At 43.5% G+C, this 21,910-nt stretch overlaps 4 protein-coding genes across 5 annotated transcripts; all 4 read right to left on the bottom strand.

Annotated features, from left to right (window-relative positions):
• Positions 1–2,406: 2,406 nt before the first annotated feature.
• Positions 2,407–6,710, bottom strand: LOC100282339 (ELAV-like protein 4). The gene is made up of 4 exons (NM_001157046.1): positions 6,511–6,710; positions 3,282–3,350; positions 3,089–3,195; positions 2,407–2,594 (listed from the first exon to the last, which is right to left on the bottom strand). The coding sequence occupies exons 1-4, from the start codon at positions 6,626–6,628 to the stop codon at positions 2,499–2,501; spliced, it is 390 nt and encodes a 129-aa protein (NP_001150518.1). The 5' UTR covers positions 6,629–6,710; the 3' UTR covers positions 2,407–2,498.
• Positions 6,711–7,524: 814 nt separating this feature from the next.
• On the bottom strand, positions 7,525–14,475 carry LOC103647744 (probable V-type proton ATPase subunit H). Its single transcript, NM_001301434.1, has 12 exons — positions 14,399–14,475; positions 14,194–14,259; positions 11,899–12,024; positions 11,263–11,365; positions 11,073–11,145; positions 10,732–10,797; positions 10,543–10,660; positions 10,275–10,436; positions 9,978–10,103; positions 9,774–9,899; positions 8,168–8,347; positions 7,525–7,972 (listed from the first exon to the last, which is right to left on the bottom strand). The coding sequence occupies exons 2-12, from the start codon at positions 14,221–14,223 to the stop codon at positions 7,724–7,726; spliced, it is 1,359 nt and encodes a 452-aa protein (NP_001288363.1). The 5' UTR covers positions 14,224–14,259; positions 14,399–14,475; the 3' UTR covers positions 7,525–7,723.
• A 420-nt stretch (positions 14,476–14,895) lies between these two features.
• ms32 (male sterile32) lies at positions 14,896–18,120 on the bottom strand. 2 transcript variants are annotated; one of them, NM_001382614.1, is made up of 4 exons: positions 17,315–17,842; positions 17,050–17,220; positions 15,560–15,733; positions 15,106–15,476 (listed from the first exon to the last, which is right to left on the bottom strand). In NM_001382614.1, exons 1-4 carry the CDS (start codon positions 17,549–17,551, stop codon positions 15,399–15,401), a joined length of 660 nt encoding a protein of 219 aa, NP_001369543.1. In that variant the 5' UTR covers positions 17,552–17,842; the 3' UTR covers positions 15,106–15,398. The 2 variants fall into 2 exon arrangements, with proteins under 2 accessions (XP_035820787.1, NP_001369543.1); XM_035964894.1 differs by having other exon boundaries at positions 14,896–15,476; positions 17,050–18,120.
• A 211-nt stretch (positions 18,121–18,331) lies between these two features.
• Positions 18,332–18,991, bottom strand: LOC103647743 (uncharacterized). The gene is made up of 2 exons (XM_008672257.2): positions 18,895–18,991; positions 18,332–18,743 (listed from the first exon to the last, which is right to left on the bottom strand). The coding sequence occupies exons 1-2, from the start codon at positions 18,962–18,964 to the stop codon at positions 18,457–18,459; spliced, it is 357 nt and encodes a 118-aa protein (XP_008670479.1). The 5' UTR covers positions 18,965–18,991; the 3' UTR covers positions 18,332–18,456.
• Positions 18,992–21,910: the final 2,919 nt, after the last annotated feature.

Below are 21,910 nucleotides of genomic sequence, written 5' to 3'. Positions count from 1 at the left end.
CACACAATAGCCCTCCCACCAGTCCAAACTATACAAGGGTCTTTCTGAAAAACAACCTATAAGCCGTTTTGCCAAATGATTTTTCAGAATGGCTTTGGCTCATCTAAAGAAGTGGCTTCACCTCGTGAGCCAGAGCCAAAGCCGTTTTTTAAGAAGCCAGAGCCCTGTCAAAGGGGCCCTTAGTCTCTTTTAGCACCTATGTGAAGGACTAAAGACTAAATCATTTTAGTCCATATTTTAGTCCTATTGTTTGGCAAAAAAGGGACTAAATGGGACTAAAAACTAGAGACTAATCTTTAGTCCCTCTAACCAAACACCCCCTCAGTACGATTTTTTTCATTTGCATTTAAGTAGTTGTCATGTAAACATTATAGATAAGAGCTAGTTTAGAAACCCTATTTTCTCAAAAGATTTCTATAAAAAATAAACTAATTTTTCTTAAAAAATAGAAATTACTTGGAAAAATGAGATTCTCAAACCATCCTCAAGGGCTCATTTGGGAACCCAATTTTTATGTTATTTTCATTTTCGAAAATTAGCTCATTTTTCCTTTAAAAATAGGATTTTTTTTTTGAAAAAAATAGAGTTTCCAAACTACTTTTAATAGAAGTTTTACGGCGACGAAAGTCTTTTAATACGATTAACAACCCTCTATAAATCGCCATAAAATAAAACTCTTATTGAAAATTGGTGTCTCATTTATATTTATTTTATATGAATAACGGTCTTAAAAACAACTCCAGTTCTTAAATAGCTTTTAAAGAGAAGCAGTTTTTTTAACGTTTGACAAGGCTTCAGTATGAGTCAGAGCTAGAGCCGCTCAGAGCCATGCCAAAAGAGATCTAAGCGGGGTGTGGCCACGTTGTGACAGTCCATCGAGTGGCATTAGGCCTGTTTGGAACATTTTTTCTGAAAAGCTTTTCTAAGATATTGAATTTCTCTAGTTATCACGAGAATCTGGATATTGCGAGGTTTGTGTGGAGTAACATGAAATGGTCCACATAGTTCAGGGTTTAAAAAGCGATGAATTCATATTGTCACTGTCACGAACTATTCGTAGTCTGGGTTAGTACCACCTCATTTGTGGGAGAGAGGACGTGACCAACTTATAAGGACGAGTTTCCCTTCTCTCTCGGCCTGAGTTTCCCTTCTCTCTCGGCCTGAGTTTTGAGATGTGAGTAAGGAACTCACTGCTCAAGGTCGACACACGAGAGCATGAATGTCCGAACACATGGTTTTTTCGGCGGACTGACCCAGGTACCTAGGTACGAGGTACCCTGACAGCGATTCCGTATTAACGTGATTTCACCAGCCTGGCACGTCTGTCGGCCCGTGCCATGCTGCCACTCTTCTGACTCGGGTCGGGCATAGGCGCGCGTGGCCGACTGACGGCTACCATAGCCATGTCCTTTGCCTGCGCGCCCGCGTCGTGGCCGTACCGTGTGTAGAGCCGGCCCCGTGAGCACCTACCTACCTCCCCCCTCTGTTCGTGACTGAATGGAGTAAGAAAAGGACAAGGTGTATAAATGATCAAAATTATCCTCCTCTAGATTTTGACATACGGTTTAGTCAAGTGGTTTTTATAGTGGATTTTAGATCGCCGATAAAGTTGTTCTACTGTCAATCGATCTACTAGATGCAGGTTGATATTTTATTAGTGAAGCTGTTTCAAACAGGTCTGCAGTTTCGAATCCTCAGCATCGGTCACGGAATCGACCGAACAGAGGGATCGGGACTCAACGGTGGAATGGCTAGGCGGAGCGGAGGACACAGTTCATCTTCATCCTCAGCATTCAGCCGCTCCAGCCTCCAACGGACAACAATGGTGGCATTGGAGTCCATTGCGTACCGCCAGCCTCTGAATTGCACGCCTGCTCATAATTGCATTCGTGTACCTGCAGCCTCGGAATTCGAGCCTGTTATTGACGTTGACAACACGTAGCTACTGCACTCTCAGAAGTCGAGTTCCGGGACCTTTGTCCAGAAAGATGCAATGGCTGGATAGGACGCTGGTCCATGCGGCATCTATGGTGGAGCGCAGGCAGGCGAGGTCGCGACGATGGTGACGACTGACGATAGATAGAGACCAATGGTGCTGGCCGAAGCGGCGGACCAAGACTCGGGTTCCCGGCCTGGTACGACTGAGTGGCGTACATAAGATTTTATTTAGAATTTTATTTGAGGGGTCAATTTTTTTTCTTGTATAATTCGACATATTTATTTTATACTGTTTTTGGCCGAAGGAGGAGGTGGGCCTCCTTCCAACACATTGCATTTCTGCTGCAGTGTAACCTCCTTCCAACACAGTGGTCAAAAAAAATGTAGTGACCTGTAAATGAAAGACGAAAGTTATGGGCCACGCGCATGAGGTTGCAGTAAGTCCAATGTTAACCACAACAAAGGAAGTTCAAGGAGCACATCAAGCTACATTCTCTCTGCAAATGTTTGGCCGGCAATCAACATCCACTATTACACTCGGCAGAAAAATACAGTGTATGTCATCGACCGTGTATGGCAACTTCAATCATAAGCTGGTGCTCCTTGTTGTGATGGTTGTGTGGCGTCTCAGCGAAAATAACCCAACTGTCAAGGAACTGCAGGAAGGTACAGTTGTGTGAGGAGGAAAAAAAAAAGGCTGAATACACAATGCTTCTAAAATTAAAACGTCTGACATTATACATCGGCTATCACTGGCTATACATTCGAAAAGATCAATGAGTCATCACTTGTTCTTTGATTGCCATGAAAAAAAAAAGATTTTTGACATGTTTATATCTCTGATGTCCTCTACATTTAGACCCTTTTTCAAACCTCTAAAACTAATAGTTAGCAGCTAAAATTAGCTGAGATGTTTGGAACGAGTCAGCTAATACACCATCTAATTGTTAGTTATACCTCTCAGATTGCTGCTATTAGTTGTTAGCTGCTGCAACCTAGCTAAAGCCAGCTAATAACATATTAGCTGACTAATAATTAGCTCTAGAGGTTTGGAATAGGGCCTTAGGATTATAAAGAACATTCAATGTGGTTAACGTCTTCCATGAACAGTGAAGCTGGAAATTAACTGCAGTCAAACACATGCGCTGACCTTTCCATCCATGCCTTTTATGGCCTCACCAGCTTCTTGTACAGTCGCATATTTGACAAAGCCAAATCCTCTGGAGTATCCAGATATCCTATCAGTGATTACTCTTGCTGCATACAGTGTTGCTTCATCACATCAATATATGGAATCGGCACTTGAAGAAAAAAAGTTGGTCGAGCAATAATTCAATATATACCTTCAATAACCTGACCAAATTTAGAAAATGCTTCCTTAAGTCCCTCGGACGTTGTGCGTTTATTTAACCCTGCATAGATGCCTTTGTAAGTACTACCATAATATATACCCACATTCCTAGTTTCACACATGATGCATGCGTGCTGTGATGATAACAAACAGCGAACCAAAATTAATTAATGATGAGACACCTTGAATTTTTCCAAATCTCTGCCTTTCTCCTTCGATGAAGAGACTGACTATTTGACACAGATAACCAGATGAACTATTGCCAGAGAAGGAAAATTGTAGGGAGCTACAAATGCACCGAATCCTGCAACAATTTTTAGCACCACCTTCTACATAGGAAAGTGAATTACTCAAACCAGCAGTAATCGCTGGCATTTGAGATGTGTCCTACTTCCAAGTTTACCAAATACTTGTGAACTTGTGTGGTACTTCTCTCGTTCAGAGTGGGTTCAGACAGAGCAAATCGATTAGTATCAGTTTTAGTTCATCAGGTCTACCAAAATTTGAAGTAACTACTGGCTCGCAGATCTCAGACAAAAGCAAACAGCTTCTCCCATACCTAATCCTATCGCAAACATCCACCGCTTGCAACTAATAAAGCGCTCAGCATAACATGTGCAATTAATGAAGCACGCAGCATAAGAACCACAGCGAGGGGTTCCTCTTGCATAGTGTCGCACTGCATCTGGCCTTGGTTGGGAGATTTGTGACCTCCGTGACGATCGTGCCCTCCTCAAGTGCGCACCTCTGGGGTTTACATTCAGGGCATTGGGCTTGTTGCCGGAGCTAGCCGTGTGCGACCCCTTGTCGAGGCAGCGCATGCGGCTACCTCGCATGCCTGACGCCTACTCGCCTCCGTTCATATTCAGCGATGCAAAAATTCCATGTTTTGAGGCCTTCCTTACCGCTTCTTCTATAGAAGAGTATGGTGAGGAGATGTCGAGTGATAAGCATGACAGAGCTGGCGGTATTTGTCTTCTCAAGATCTGGCCGCCGGAGTTTCGATACGTCAATAAATTTGGATGGGTAAATTACAATTCCCGTCCTCAAACTTGGCTACTTGTTTCAACCTGTCCATAAACTTTTAAAGTATATCCTTTAAGGGTCTGATCTCTGTTCAAGTTTCTATTAGAGCAACTCCAGTAGTTCTATAAAAGACTTCCTAAATCAATAATTTAGGTAGTTAATATAAAAACTATTCTCCAACAGTTCTCTAAATGAACTTTCTAAATTTAACAAGTTGTCATCTAACCTCATTTTCTCTCTACATTTAGCAACCATTTAACAACTCGCTAAACAAAAATGTTTACTGCATTATATAGTTTTTGTGACTTATTTTTTATGTGGATAGATACAAAACAAAATTACAACCTATATTTAGAGAACTATTGGAGAACTCACATTTTTTACTTCAAAAGCCATTTAGCAACTTCTTAAATCTATGATTTAGAGAGCTAAAATTTAAGTAACTATTGGAGTTGCTCTTAGATCCTAATAGATCAAAACAGACCCGATAGCCCCTTCTTTCTTGCGCCGTCACGAGGAGGAAGCTCAATCCACCCGCGTCGTCGGGGCACTAGGTCGTACAAGAGTTGGAGACCGAGTTCAACATTTCGTTTTTTCTCTTTTCTCGCTACCATTCAAGAACGGAAAACCAAACGGTTTTCGTCAATTTTTGCCAAATCCCGAATGGAATTTCGGTTGTCTCTAGCGGTTTTCACAAGATCCCGAGCGGTTTTCACCATTTTCTGGGTGATTTTCGGTGTTCCCCAGCGATTTTTGGTTTTTTCAATAAGATTTGATGTACATATTTTCAAATTTTAAAAATACGAAATTCAGCGAGAGCCCGTTGGTAAACTGTGATTTTATGTATTTGTATTTTAATAAAATTTCATGTTTTATGTCACATAAAAGTATGTAAAAAATGATATAACAATAAAGTGGTTGTAGTGTAAAGATTGTGTCGTGGAGCGGACTAACAGTGATCGATATCGACCGGTCAATAGCTACTATGGATATAGGTTGGAAAGGAAAGTCTAAAACCAGCCTAGGTTGGAAGTCTGAAACCAGTAGGTGGCAGATGATGACCATTATCCCACTTCTCTCTAATCATTGGTATGAAATTTGTGGTGCAGCTGATGAATACATTTTCCTATTATGACGTACCTGCAAAACATATATTAGTCACAAGTGGCAGCATGCATCACATTTAATTTTGGTATTTAGCTGCCTTCAAATCCTCTAGGATGGCGTTTCTTGCAACAAGGACGACTTCAATTGTACCATCGCCTTCTCTGATTATAGCTTTGCAGCAAACTTCATACCTGATACTCTTCCATCACTCATATTTCAAGACAAGAAGACAATGGAATATATGTTTTTTGAAATATGTGAAAGCTCATATGTTATTTATAAAAAGCAAATAACATCGAGCGTTATGATGAAAAACAATACAGGTTAAATCGAAAGATGTGGATGGTGTAGCACAACAAGGAAAAATCAAAATATTTCAGGCGCACGATGTTCCAGAAGAGAATGAATTAACATAAAAACCTGAGGAACAATTGCAAACATGTAACGTCCATATTCACACAAGTCAGGCAATGTTGTCAAGTAGTAGAATATTAATGGAATAACAAAATTTGCATAAATGAATCAACAAGCCCATGAACACTTCATTACATCGAGCATGGTATGGCTCTGATTATTTATTATACACCAGTTTCAGAAATCAAATAACAATAGGATATAATGGACAAAAAAATTCAAGGTTTTCTTAACAGCCATTTTGAAAAATGACCAGGAGTTCTCTAGGTCTAAATACAAAAAGACTCAGTTTCAAGTTTAACATATACGTGTGCTTATAAAAGGTCAAGTAGTTGACATCGACATTCGACAATAAGTTTGTATGCGCCTGTGCAGTACTTCTCTCGTTCAGAGTGGGTTCAGATAGAGCAAATCGATTCAGTTCGCAAGATAACACTATTCGACTACGACTAGTATCAGTTTAGTTCATCAGGTATATCAAAGTTGGAAGTAACTACTGGCTAACAGATCTCAGACAAAAGTAAACAACTTCCCCCATTCCTAATCCTACCGCAAACATCCACCGCATGCTAGCACAACAAGCAACTAATAAAGCGCGCAGCATAAGAATCAAGGCGAGGGTTTTCTCTTGCAAAACATGCAAAAAGGGGGGAAATGGAGGCGAGGTTAGTTGCCTGAGACGAAGAGGTTGTTGCAAGGGTTCGCCGCGGGGCGCGCGGCAGGAGGAGGCGGTGCAGCGAAGGCCGAGACGGAGAAGAGCCGCCGGAACCCGGCACGAGCCGCCGCCGCCATTCCGATGCTGAGTCTCCGCAGAATCGGAGGCGATTGAGTGCGGCGCGACGGAGTTGCTTCTCGAGATTGCAATGGGCCAGGCAGACCCAGCCGACGGCCTAAGCCCAATACACTCACGCTTGGTGAAGCACCTCCAAAGGCCCGAACGGCCAGATCCAATCGCTCCTGCCACAAAACCCCCCAAGGCCCGAACGGCCAGACGTACGTGGATTAGTACACCAACATTATACTGTACAAATCAAGAGCGGTAGGTACAGTAAGTCGCAGATGAGACCATAATCCCACTTCCCGCCAATCATTGGTATGAAATTTGTGGTGCAGCTGATTGATACATTTCCTGCAAAATATATATTAGTCACAATAATAATCCTATGTTATTATTGATCACCAAAACTAGGGTCTAAATATTTCCAATTCATATTATAGAAACACACATACTCGTGGCAGCATGCATCACATTTAGTTTAGTTTTGGTATTTCGATGCCTTCAAATCCTCTAGGATAGCGTCTCTTGCAACAAGGACGACTTCAATTATACCATCGCCCTCTCTGATTATAGCTTTACAGCAAACTTCATACTACCCGGTATTGCTTCCATCACTCATATTTCAAGACAATGGAGTATATGTTATTTGAAATATGTGAAAGCTCAAATGTTATTTAAAAAGCAAATAACATCGAACGTTATAATGAAAAATAATACATGTTAAATCGAAAGATGTAGATGGTTTAGCTCAACAAGGCAAAATCAAAATTTCGAAGGCGCGATGTTCCAGAATTTCAGGAGAATGAACTAACATAAAAACCTGTGGAACAATTGCAAACATGTACGTCCATATTCACACAAGTCAGGTGTACAGAAAAAAAAGGATTGCTAAAGTTGGAGATCAGAATTTACATAAATGAATCAACAAGCCCATGGACACTTTATTACATCGAGCATGGTATGGCTCTAATTATTTATTATACATCGGTCTCAGAAATCAAATAACAATAGGATATAATGGACAAGAATTTTCAAGGTTTTCTTAACAGCCATTTTTAAAAATGGCCAGGAGTTCTCTGGATCTAAATACAAAAAAGACTCGGTTTCTCTCAAGCCCGCAGAAAACTGGCATACTTTGCGCCAAGGAAGAGCCTCTGCACACAGAGCAGCGCATTTTTCTGCACTTCAGTGTTTTCATGATTCATGAGCTTCATGACTCGGTCCTTGGCCTTGAGGTCTGCCACCACGATTCGGCCAGATGGATGGTACTGGAGGAACTGTGAGAGGTCGTAGCAGGCCACGGCAAGAGCGGTGGTGTCACTTGATGTGTCAATGATTGTCATGAGAACTCGTAGAATCTGCCAAGTTATAAGTGCAATTTCATCACAACCACAGAGCTAAATGCTTGTGAGCCTATCTAATCTATAACATTGAATTGTCCAGAATAGCTTATCTATGAACACAAAGTTGGAAAACGGAGGGTAAAATCACAATTGCAAGACCAGCGAAGGGTATAATCACAATTGTCCCAAAGAAGAAAGGGCAAGGCATACCTGGAAATCATTCTCTTCAAAATTGTTAATGTTCTCACGCCAGAAACTTGGATCTTTGTGCATTGGAGACCAGTCAAGATGACCAAGAAGAACTTGCTGTTTGTACTTATCAAAGGAACTCAACTTCTTGAGGTTTTCTTTGAGTCCCACCTCTAGTTGATTCAAAGCATCTAACAGATCCTGGTTGTATAAATAATAGCAAATTGCTGTTAGCACAAAAAGGTGCAAAAACATACAATCTCAACCTGAGCAAATAATAGACTAGATACATTCACGTTTTTCTTCTCAAACACGAGAGAGCTGTGCAGCACTACATTAAAGAGATACAGTCACATTTATAATGCTTTCAAGGAAATTCACGAGTTCCCAATTTTTGAAGCAGCATCTACAGAAACCTCCAACACATCCTCCAGATAAAGATGATTCTTGTGCTTCACAAATCACAATGCATGATTAACTAACTATTTGTATTTTGTAATGGTACCAAGCAAACTTCTGCTGTTCAATTACTGGGGATATAGGAGACCTGATCACACAAAAAGGTTCAGCAAACAAAGAAACTACAAGAGGGCTCACTATGTCATTGCAATTCAAAGTAATATAAAGCAAAGAGTTGATACTAGACAGTGAGAGATTCAGATAAACCTATTTCACTTCTATATTTCAGGTGCCTGTTTTTGTGTTGCTGTTCACGCAACATGTAATTTTGTCATGGTTTCACAAGGAAAAAAATTCAAGGTTGCAAGAAATGCTAGAGGCAAGGCTGGCACTAAGCTACTGTCTAGCGCCTAATCACAATTAAACACGATTAAACATTAATATTTCAAGTAACAAAATAGATATGTATGTGGACAAGTAGCTGCATATGAAAGTATACATGAGAAATGAAGAGTTATGTCTATACAGCCCACTCAGCTCATTGTCTTAGGAAAGCCCACTAGCCCATCTAGGTACCATATATATCTCCTACCAGTGACCTAGCTCCTAATAGCCAGCACCACCGATTCCCACCCAACTGCCACCGTCTCAGTTCTCACACAGTGAAAGGGCCTCTAACTAAGTTGGTTAGATGGTTTAAATAGCACCCCTTAGTAGGGGTGGACGGGTGGTAAAGCTCTTTACACTATAAAATCTAAGGTTCGGATCGGATTACGACCGGGCTATATTTCTATTCAATTTTGAACTAAAGTTAGTTACTTAGTTAAGGGCTCAAACAAATTATGAAGAAACATTTGGATCGCGATCTATTACCACCCTTACCCCTTAGATCCTGAGTTTAACTCTCAGTTAGAGCAAATTTCAGGCTAGGGGTAAAAAATCCCCTCGTTTGTCATACGCCAGAGCACATGTTGTTCTCACATGGGCTACAGTGCCACTGTGTATGGTGAGGAAGGGGTTCGGGGCTTTTTCGATCTGCGTGAGAAGATTTCTTAATATAATGTCTGAGGCTGTCTTACCACCTTCAAACAGACACAGTCGGTTCAATCCGATTCAGGTGCTTCATCAAATAGAACCCCTACAGTGACTCAGACATAAAGATTCCTACATTCAATGCATATTTTCTTGTGGACTATTTAAAAATCCAACGGTTTGGAAAGTTCCTCACCTCATCAGTCCATGCTTGAGCTTTCAAGTTTTGTACTATTTGCGGCAATCCAAGATCGATCATCTGGGCAGCAAATGCACCCTTTGCCAGCAAATTACAGAAAGACAACACAGCAACTCTGACCACCTTCAATTTAATGCATAATATTAACATTTCTGACATAATTACAGTGACATAATATGTTATGCAAATTTAGAACATTACCTTCTCTTTAGTAGATCCCTTGACAACCTCAACAAGTCTTGGCATAACTCTTGTGGTGGACAAATAATCAACTGCAGCATCATAAAATGATAAAAGCCAGATGCAGAGGCAAGTTTCATAAAGGAGCTGCACAAGAAATAACAAAAAGGAACACAGCTGTGGAAGTTAGTTCCAGGGTTGAAAGATGAAACAGTTTATGCCTGTTGTCAACAATCGAACTACTAAGATCTAATCACCTAATGAGACAACTCTTCTCCAAGGTATTTCCATTCTAGATGCTTAGGGCCAAGCAATCACCTGAATTGACTGTTGTGTGGCAGCTGGGGAAATTAATGGAATGAGCAGCTTGATGCCATCAGCTTGAACAAATAATGTCCTAACATATGGTTCTCTTAGCGAAGTGGAGAGGCAATGGATGGAAGTAGGAATAGAGCAGCTCGGGTGTGTAGGATTCCTCAGCTGCAAAACACATCACAATAAAAATTTAGAATGCATGAACAGTAGTTTCATAGCACATAACAAATAAAAAGTGATAATCAACTAAAAAGACATTCACATTTCGAACCTGTGAACAGAGCCAATTGACCAAACCTCTCAATACATCATGTGTTGAAGTAAGCTTGCTCTTCGAATTCGAAGCATCTCCATTTGGAAGTGTGCCATTCCGAAGCTTTGGTCGTGCACTATAGTCAAAGTAAAGTAAGACCTACAAATCATTTTACATGATGAGCATTTGAAAATTAGCCAAACTTACCTGATTATAGCAGTCAATATCTTACAACTTTTTTCTTGTACAAACCAGTTGCCTTTCCATAACAACCTGAAAACTATAATTTTGTTAGCTAAAGATGGTGGTCAGAGAACAAGGTAAATCAGGCCTAGCATCGTGTGGATGAACTCTTTCTAGTGTGAGGGTATTTCCTAAACAAAACAGGCTATCAGCTACAGAAGGTGAGTATTCTAATTATAAAGTCTTGTCATCAGAATGCGGAAGGGGCAATATATGTCAATCTATTTGTTGAATAACGAAATGAGCAGATTCCTTAAATTAATAAGACAAAAAATAAAAGAATTAAACAAACATAGTACACTTAACTTAAGAAAGGCTCATAAATATCTTCACCAGACAGAGATTGATCGTAAAACAGTGCTGCACGTTTAGGATTTGCTGAAAACAAAGGTATCACCAATGTATCATATAAATAAGTGATGATCTAATGGTTTAATGATGGAAGTGAATAGTTTTCATCTGAAAGAAAAAAAAGGCTGATAAATAGTGGCATACTCGCAAGCATTTCATCAATGAGGGCAAGCACGTATTCAACAGTCTCTTCCTTGGAGATGCTCCACAGGATATTCAGGAAAACTCGGACATATGCTGGTCCATCCTAAAAGAACAGAGTTTAAGGATCTTTGTGTTATATAAAACTAGTTGAGTAACCAAACATGTAATAAAATATTTGCCCAAATAGATAAACAAGGTAAAAGTAAATTCAAGTAAAATATAATATAAACTATTTTGAAGGAAAAGTATAAGGCAATATAGGCCGTAAGAGTTATTTGTGAGAAAAGAGAAAAAGGGAAATTGGCCAACTAGATCCTGTTTACTGTGAACCTATGAAATGTTGAGTACCCACCCTTGATGCACTGAATCAGTTCAGATATTAAGAAGGGAAAAGAGTGCATGTGTATTACAAATATGCATATCTTATATCCTCTTGTAAGCTAAAAGCATGACCTTGAAACACCAAAAACGTAAGGATAAGATAGTTTACTAAAGAGTGAGAAAACAAGAAAATTGTGATGCAAAGATGAGACGTCAATCATAACAAATCTGAAAGATGGAAAAAGAAGGCAGTGATACAATGGTCTTCAATCATTTTTACCCAAATAAATAATTTAGAGTGAGAAAGCAACTAACCTCCTCAAGTAAAGGAGCTCGCTGGCTCTCCGGTTTGTGGTCATATCGCCGTAAAAGCTGAAGGCACGTTCCGGAGATAAGCTTAGTTGACATGTAATGCTCCCATGGAATATCTCGCTTGAGAACCTTGATATACAAAACCACAATACAAAAAATAATTAAAAAGAACTATACTTTTCCTCCCTGCTAACGTAATGCAACAAAAAAATCCACAATCCACTAATGCCTGCAACGATTTTATGAAAATCATCCTAGTCAAGAACGAAGGCATGCTAGCGCATGAAAACTAATATGCCAGTGCTAGAAAAGCTTAATTTTCCATACACTTCACTTGGCCAGCAAAAAATGTAGTCTCAGTAATTCAGTACATAGTATCAAAATCAACGAGGCATATCGTTTATAAATTTGCCACAAACTTACTAAATGTTGATGGTATAAAGCACCCAGTACATCATATTAGAGTTAGAACCTATAAAGCATGTGTGAAAGGGTCGCTAGCGTAATGGTTAAGATTTCCCAGTAGCACCTCCAGGTCCTAGGTTTGATTCCCCTCGGGGATGAATTTCTGGTTTGGTTAAAAAAATTCCCCCGTTGTGCCCCACCCGCTTCCGGGTTACGTCATGCGCGCCATCCTCCGGCTAGGCCATTGCAGAGCGAGCTATGACGGCCCGCTAGTGATGGGGGCCAAGTAGAGATGGCAATGGGTACCCGAAACCCGATAAGTTTTTACCTATTAGGGTACGGGTTTGGGTCAATTTTCATACCCATGGGTTTGTTAATGGGCATAAATATATACCCGGCGGGTTTATGTGTACGGGTTTGTTCCTATAGTACCCAAACCCGTGAACCCGTGGGTTTTTTAAACCTGACCAAACCTAGTGCATATTGTCATTTTATTTTATAAACGAACAACAAACTTGTTATTCCTTACTTACTTCCTAATTTTTATCAACTGGTGAATGTATCAGTAGTCGGTGAGAGTGTTGCTTGCTTGCTATTATAGGTTTTACTAGCGTTATATATGTGGTGGATGGATAACTTAGTGCAAGGTCACTTAATTATACAACTTATTATTTGTATTTCATTCTCTCTACTAATAATTTTTATACCAAATCATGAACTCGTTGTTCATTAAATAAATTTTGGATCATGATCTCATTAATCATTACGATACTTATTGATTATGAGAAGAACAAGTATATTGGAGATGAAACCCGCGGGTAACCCATGGGTACCCGCTAACCCGATGGGTACGAGTTTGGGCAAAATCTCAAACCCGTCATGGGTACGGGTTTTTTAATGGGCATAGATATTTTTCACGGGTACGGGTTTGGGATGGCAAAACCCAACGAGTTTGTACCCGTTGCCATCTCTAGGACCAAGGTTCGAGGATTTTTTCGGCCGGTACCATGTTTCGTCTCTTCTTAATATAATACCGGGAGGGCGGTATTTCCCTCCCCGGCCGAGTTTTTTGAACCTATAAAGCATGTGATGACAGGTAACATATCAAGAGTTTCTAATAGTTTGGAAGTCAGAATCTATATCCATCTCTGGACATACATGGCAGGAAGATTGTCCCAAGAAAAATATAATCATAATGTGATGCAATCATCTGCAATTTCCATTAGTTACTTCTAACTCTTCCCACCAAAAGTTAAAACTATATGTGCTAACTGATACAAATATAACCATAGCAGTAAGCTGTCATCAGCTTGATGTAAGCACTAATTTTTTTCCCTGGAAACAAAACTCCCTACAAAATCAGGTAAACAAGAACAGCAATATTTGCATGGACTGATTCACTAGCATGACACTGATTAAGCCATAAGTGTATGCATCCATCATTTTAACACAACAAAAGGGTGGCTATGTCTCAGGTCATGCCCCAACCATACAGAAACAGCAAACCTCTTTTTTTCTTTGCATAACAAAAAACCTTTCTCCCATGATAATCACCGCAGTTTCAGTCACACTATCACTATAGCAGTATAGCTCAAGCAGCAGCAGCAGCTCTATGGACTCTGTAGATATGACCACAGCAAAACGTCAGCCTAGGATGCAAGCTACTATGAAGTAACTCGGGCATGAGTGGAAATTTCGATCTTCTTCAAGCACCATTGCAACAGACTGCATAGACTTTTACCCGTCAATACTGTTGAATCATAATTTACCAAAGTGCATCCTTGCCACCATACTACAGCCTCTCAATGCGGCTCAATAAACCAGCCCCGCACACCCTACAGATTGTAAACACTAGGGACGCGGAGCAAGCATCAAACCCAGGCATTCACTGACCTGCTCCGTGGTGAGCTCGGCGCGATCCATGACAAGGGCAGTCCAAGCACCGTCCGCGTGCCGGCCCTGCAATTCGAATCGGGGTCAGATCGGAATCCCCCTTTGTCTCACCGCTCGCAGATCAGGTCGACGCGACAGTTAAAAAAAATGCGGCGAAAGAGCGCGCGCGGAGAAGAGAACCGCGGAGAGGTCGGATTTGCCTCACCTGGCACGACCGTGCAAGGTGGAAGAAGGATCGGGAGGCTCCCGGCGACGATCGGGGAAGACGAGGCGAGAACAAGGAAGCGATCTGAGAGGAGAGGGACAGGGGGCGGATTAGAGATGAGCGCGAGACGATCGGCCCGTGGCCGAGTCCCTCCGCAGTCCGCACCGGTGTGGATGGGGCCCACGTTTACGTGGCCACGTGGCACCTGATGGCGATACGATTCATCCCGCCGCGCGAATCTTAATGCGGATTTTTTTTAAATAAAAAGGAGAGAGAGAAGTAATTCTAATGCAGCCGGTATCCTCCACCCCGCATCGCCGCCGAGCCAAACCATTGGGCGTCGGTGTGAGATCTGCACGAAGACGGGTCTCGGTGTTCGTGGCAATCAACAGCTACGGAGGTGCGGTGGCTGGTTTTCCCAAATCTCAGAGTTCCTGATTCCGGTGACCTTTATATGCCCAACATGTTCTTGGTTTCAATGGAAGACGACGGGTACAAAAGTAAATTGTTTTTGCAGGATTTTAGTCATCGCAAAATTCAGGTGAAGTATATGGGTCCGTAAAAGTAGATCCTTGTGTAACAGACTGATCTAAACTTCGAATCATTTTAACAAAGCATGACAGTTTTTTCACGACTGCCTTGCTTTTTCTATCTATGAGAGCTGAAATCAGGACAGCACAGCACAGCACAGCATCCCATCGACCCTTGCTGCCTACATGGGTCAGTAGATATCATCATGGTGCTAACATTGCAAACAGAATCCAGGTCTAACGGAAGCGAACGCAATGGAGAGGAACTGTGAATTTGTCCACAATCACAAGTTCATTCCTCGATGCCCATCGTGCTATGCGTTCAACACAAAATCCAGCCTTTATCCGTCAGTAAACCAGTTTGACCATGTACTCTTGTCACACTGCCTGCACAAACACTCCACCGCTAGAGTTCTTCGTCGAAAGTGAGGTTTCTGCACTGAAACATGTGAGCTCAATCGGGAATCTCGTCAGTTGCTTGGGACCTCCACGATGTTGGATAAGAGGCTCCTTAGCTCCACCATCACAACATCCTGCTCGCCTTTCACCTACATACACATAGGGGACAATGATGGATTGGCAAATCTAGCTAGCGGATCGGTGGTAGACAAGTCCTCTGCAGACAGTTTACCTCGATGGTGAAGACGCTCTCAGCGTAGCCGTAGAACGTTATCGTGTTCAGGCTGGTGACCTGCGCGTTGTAGCTGCAGAGTGCTTCCAGCACCTTGGTGAAGACGCCGGCCTTCTTGCAGAAGATCCTGAGGTGGTACTTGCATGGCCCCAGAGGAACCAGCTCGATCTGACCCTGCAGAGATGTATGGTAACGGCACGGTGAGTCTGTGAGGTGCCAACGGTCGTGCAAATTACTGTTTGACACTGTAAATTGCACTATTTGCACAGTAGAGTTTGAAATAGAGAGTGTGATAGAGAATATGATAGGAAGTCTGTTATGGATAATCTTAGGGGTAAACGTTCAGCTTCAAATCGGAGATGCCAATGGTTTCATGTTTTCTGATCTCATGTCCTCCAATCCCCTTGCTCCCCCTTGCTGTCAAACAATCCCTTGGTCTAAGAAACTTTCGGAGCTTAGGCTATCCGCACTCGTGAAACCCTAATTTCTACTCTAAAAGGAATATTTCATCCTGTTCAGCGAGATTCTCTACTCTATCATATAATACTCCGCGTTCATATTCACCCTAAATATCTACCCTATACCAACTACCACATATTCTATCATTTTTTTCCCACACTTTTTTATCCCCACCCTATCATCCAGCGACAGACGCCTGCTGCTGCTGCCGTATAGCGTGGAAGCCTGCTGCTGCAGTAGGAGAGAAGGAACTCCAGATTTGGCGTTTCAGTTGCCCTACTCGAAGATAGCGTAACATATCGAGTTGCCGCTGCAGCCCATTTCGCAACTGGAACCGTATAGCGTATGCCTTGGCGTTCTCGACTGCGGCTAGCCTTAACCTTCCAGTATATAACAGTTTGACAGTTGAAGTCTAACAATTTTCTACTGTTCGAATTTAACGAAATCTGAATTGTATGGATTCGAGCATTTGCCAGAGATAGCCAAGTATTAAAAGGTAATAATTCAGTGCCTCCCAAAATCGCGACGAAGCATATAATTTACGAAATGTGAAACCAGTGTTATCTCAATTTCCAGTTCCCAAGATGCACAACATTGGTCCTAAAGTCCAATGCCATCCTAACATTTTCTTGGCTACCAGTAGAACTATTCTCCTCTGGTCCATTCTATAAAACTTTTAAGGATTTGATCTTTAGGTAAATGATAGGTTGCTAGTTGAAGCTAGAGTATTTTCTTCTAGATCAAATAAATATCAGAGTAATTTTACCCTCTTCTTGTTGTCCTTTAAAAAATAGAATCAATCTGAGGGGGATTTATCATTTCAAGCAACGGCTGGTAGTTAGTTGTTAAGGCCTAGTCCAATGTGCCTGAAAATTATGATGAAATTAACCAGACCATGTAGATTCTGAAATGTGGCGGCAGTAGCCCTGAGTTCCAGTTCCAAAGATGCACAGAAATCGATCCTGATGTTTAATATTTTCTAAAACGATGCATGCTTGCGGTATCAACTTGTGACAGCAGCTAGCGATTACCTGATACGGCATGTTTTCCGTGGCAGTGAAGGACTCAGAGCACGACGCGCTGCCCTGCTTCTCCCAGGCCTCTCCGGGCGGGTCGGCGAGCTGGCGCTGCAGCTCAAGGACCTGGTTCTGGAGCCTCTTGATGAGGTCGATAGCGTCCGAGAGGGTGGACTCCTTGCTCATCTGGGCCACCAAACGCACATCAGGGGCGCGTGGCCGACGAAGAGGAACCGTGGCCGTGAGTGACTGACCGGTCAAGTACAGTACAGTACAGCACCTTGGTGATGTTCGGCACCACGGCCCTGAGCGCGAGGATGTTGCGGTTGAGCTTGCCGCGCCGCTTCCGCTCGGCCTCCAGGTTCTTGGACTTGAACTCCGCCGCCGGCTGGCCGTCCCCGCCGGCCTCCTGCTTCTCCTCTTCCCCATCCTCCTCGCCGCCGAAGTTGAGCACCGAGTCGACGAAGTCCTCCGCCTTGAGCTCCTCGCTGCTGCGCGTCCTCCGCCGGCGCGGCATTCCGCACGGCAAGAAGAGAAGTTGAGTGCGGCGCACTGCTGCTGCTATCCCAGCCTCACTGACTCACTCACTCGCCCAACGCCCTGCTGCGGTTGCGTCCGGGGTTCGCGGTTGCGGTGGCTTATAAAGGGCGGGGCGGCTGAGGAATCTCGAACGCAACTGGGGGTGGCGATGGTCCTTGTTCCCCGGGGCGAGTTGGTTGGAGGCGCTTGGTTAGTTACGCTGGCTGTGGACTGATGACAGTCACTGGTGCGGGTTCTTGGCCCCCCCAGGCCCCAGCTTATGGCCGTCTGGTAATGGTAGTAACCGAAAGATGCCGAGGCTCGAGGCGTGGTTGGGTCATGGGAATTCTTCAGTGGGGGTAAAAAAGATCATGGGAGGGTCATGAAGATATCGAACGTGCTGGGATCTGGGCAGATGGAGCAGCAAGATCTCTGGGCAGATGGAGCAGCAAGATCTCTGGAACTATTATGTGCTCCCGGTGATCGTAGGAGTTCTCAAGAGAAAGCGAGGATATTTCGATCCTAGGAGAGGAGGTTTCCTGAGGATAGCGAAGCATATTGCTGCGTGCATCTGATAGCAGCAAAGATCTCTCCAGTGCAAAGGTTCTTTGCTTTCGAAGCCCTCCTTCAATCCTCTCTCTCTCTCTCAACAAACAGAAACAAACAAGAAAGGGACGCCGTCCCCATAGCCCATAGAAAAGGCATCCACGGCAAGCTCATCAAAAGTCTGGACCCAATCCCAACTTCCCAAGTGCACTTAGAAAGAAGCCGGGTGAACCAAAAACTGCGTACTTATGACGTCTTATTCTCTCAATCGATCTGTAGCCTCAAAAAGTTTAGCCAAGCGCAAACGCACAACAATACAGCGAAATGTGGAAACCTTTTGAGCTCCCCGCCTCCCCCCTAACGCTTCGTTTGTTTGACACTGATGGGTGATTCTGCTCGCTGCTCAGGGCCGCCCAGCTGCCCGCCAGGAGCTAGTATTTCATCCTCGCCATTCTTCTTGCAACAGACGCACGTCCACAGCTCGCAGTGTCCGTGGGTGTAGCCCTTCCCCTCGACGCCCAGGCACTCGTCGACGCATCTCTTGTTCTTCACGCAGTAGTTGTCCCACAGCCGGAAGCATTTCCACTGCGACTTGGTGTCTCCGGGGTCCACGTCTCCCTCCAGCAGTGGCGACAGCTCTCTTGCTGCGTGCCAGGGAAACGAATCGATCGAGCTCGTAAAAACCAATCAGTTCAACCATGCGTTTCATTTCACTTTTTTCACAGACCGGTTGTATGACATCGATGAGGTGTACATACATACATCATAGCTTCAGAGAGAAAGGTATATATATACCTGAACCTGATGACAAGGCCATCAGCATCAAGAGGCAGGAGCAGAGCACGACCTTGTTTGTTCCTGCCATTGCTTTCTGGGATACTTGATAGATCTGCAGTGTACTTTAAGCTGCGAGTTGGGATGGGCATATATAGTCACAAGGTTCAGGCTGCATACATGGCAGCGCGCTCTGCAGATTAATGTTATCTAATACAGTATAAGTGTTCATCCTGGTGTGGCGCATGAAATCCGTCAGTTAACAATGGACCAGCTTATTATTCCAGTGAGATTTGTGTGAGGGGTGCGAACGCTAGTTTATTTGGAGGATTTTTTTTTGTATGTCTGGGTGGGGGGTAAGCAGCATTAGTTCCCTGCGATCCTATTCGCTGCAAATCAAGAATGCATTGGCTGCGATGTCTTCAGATACCAAACCGTCACACTACCACGTTAGTAGCAAACTATTCACAGCCTCACTCTTAGAGATTTCTGCGTCCATTCTAAATTATTGGTTGATTTAGCTTTATCCTAATTAAAATTTTCTATTCTAACCAAATTTCTGTAGAATGTATTAACATATCGTATATACTGGTATCAAGTTCAAATTGGTATCAAAATCTTTAGTATATTTATATGCTTTCTCTATGCACTGAATAAATAAAAAAACATGTTTGATATATTTCACCTCACACTATTTTGCATAAGTTTTACTTTTTAGTTGGTATCAATAGAATATTTTTCATCATATATATGAATATAGGGGAAGCTTAATCTATATAATAATGAAAGCCAAATTTTGATCATCTCTTCGTCCAAGGGGGGAAGATGTCATGATTAAGGGGAATAATTGTTTATAGAATTTTGACCCTCCCTAGTGTTTTAATATCTCTCATTTTGTGTTTGATTCTAAAGTGAGAGAATTTTAAGACTAGAAGCAAGCTCAGACCCATGTCAAATATCAAAATCACAAAAAAAAACATTTTGTCATTAGTATATAACATGTTGTGGAAGCCATATATATTTGGATAAGGGAAGTTCTTAGAGGGGGAGACATATATGATCACTTTCCAAAAGAGAATAATGTCATCCTATATTGGTATATAGTCCAAGAAAAGGAGTTTAGGGTTTATGGAGATATGAGAGACTTAATTCCATAACACCACAAAACAAAATAGGGACATCTAGTATCGACAAGAAAAGTTTTGTTTGAATACCATCAAGTGGTGTCTTTTTATATCATATGAATCTTGCCTTTGTATTTGCATCCTAACAACTATATTACAGTCCGATTTTTTTTTGTTTTCTTTGATTGTGTTGTCAATTTGTCATCAATCACAGAAAAGGGAAAGATAGTAAAAAAAACTAGGACGAGAACCATTTGATAAATAGTTTTTTTACATTTTATAATCAACATAACCATTTAGACTACCATTATTTACTAGTTTCTATGGGTATAGTTCAAAGAATGCAACATGTACTTGGATGAAGGTAAAGAGATTATCAATACGATACACACCTCAAGGATTGCATTAGAAGACCCATCAAAGATCTACAAGACTACAACAGCATGTAAAAGTTTAAGACGCAAGATAGAAATAAACCGAAGATATGAAGGAACAAATAAAAAATGGTTCAGAGGTCATTAGGCCAGAGCGTCGAACCAATCGAAAAGGAGTGTCGATTACACTCTAAAATTTAATCCTAAATCGTTGAATAACACGAGTCATTAGACATTTAGACCCGAGCGTCGGACTCATTGAGAAGGATGTCGGACCAAATAGTTCAATTATTTGTTACACACATGCTTCAATGTATGAAAGTTTCTATGTTGCCGACGAAAGTTTTTACAATTACGCACAATGGATTCTACCTGCTGTGTTTTGCGGACGTGTGTTCGTAAGATGTGTCGGCGTTTCGATATCGGGGGGTCCCTGAGCCGACGAGTGAATGTCGCTGCGTGCCCCAGCCCATATGGGTCGAGCGCGAGGCCGAGCGCGAAGGGGGGAAAGCGAGGCGGCCGGAGACCGGCGTGAGAGAGGTGGGAATCCCGCGGCCTTCGTGTTCGTCCCGCGCCCAGGTCGGGTGCGCTTGCAGTAGGGGGTTACAAGCGTCCACGCGGGAGAGGGAGCGAGCGGCTTCAAGCGAGCGCCTGTCTTGTCCTCGTCCCCGCGCGGCCAACCCTCTCTAAGAGGGCCCTGGTCCTTCCTTTTATAGGCGTAAGGAGAGGATCCAGGTGTACAATGGGGGGTATAGCAGAGTGCTACGTGTCTAGCGGAGGAGAGCTAGCGCCCTAAGTACATGCTGTCGTGGCAGCCGGAGAGATTTTGGCACCCAGCTGGTGTGATGTCGTGGCCGTCGGAGGAGTGCTAGAGCCTGGCGGAGGGACAGCTGTCGGGGCTGTCGAGTCCTTGCTGACGTCTTCTTGCTTCCGTAAGGGGGCTGAGAGCCGCCGTCGTCACAGAATATGCGGGGCACCATCATTTCCCATCTGGTGGAGCGAGCCAGATGGGACGCCGGTCTTGTTCCCCGTGGCCCGAGTCAGCTCGGGGTAGGGTGATGATGGCGCCTCCTGTTGACGTGGCTGGTCTGCGCCCTAGGTTGGGCGATGTGGAAGCTCCTCCGAGGCCGAGGTCGAGTCTGTCTTCCGTGGTCGAGGTCGAGTCTGAGCCCCTGGTTCAGGCGAGGCGGAGACCGTCGGCTGAGGCCAGGGCAGAGTCCGAGGCCTGGGGTCGGGCGGAGCGGAGTTCGTCGTCTTCTGGGGCTGAGCCCAAGTCCGAGCCCTGGGTCGGGCGGAGCGGAGTTCGTCGTCTTCCGGGACTTAACCCGAGTCCGAGCCCTGGGTCGGGCGGAGCGGAGTTCGCCGTCTTCCGGGACTTAGCCCGAGTCCGAGCCCTGGGTCGGGCGGAGCGGAGTTCGTCGTCTTCCGGGACTTAGCCCGAGTCTGAACCCTGGGTCGGGCGGAGCGGAGTTCGCCGTCTTCCGGGACTTAGCCCGAGTCCGAGCCCTGGGTCGGGTGGAGCGGAGTTCGCCATCTTCC

The sequence above is a fragment of the Zea mays genome, chromosome 2 (genome assembly GCF_902167145.1).
Source record: "Zea mays cultivar B73 chromosome 2, Zm-B73-REFERENCE-NAM-5.0, whole genome shotgun sequence".
Lineage (NCBI taxonomy): Eukaryota > Viridiplantae > Streptophyta > Magnoliopsida > Poales > Poaceae > Zea > Zea mays.
This window is presented reverse-complemented; position numbering and strand designations above follow the sequence as displayed.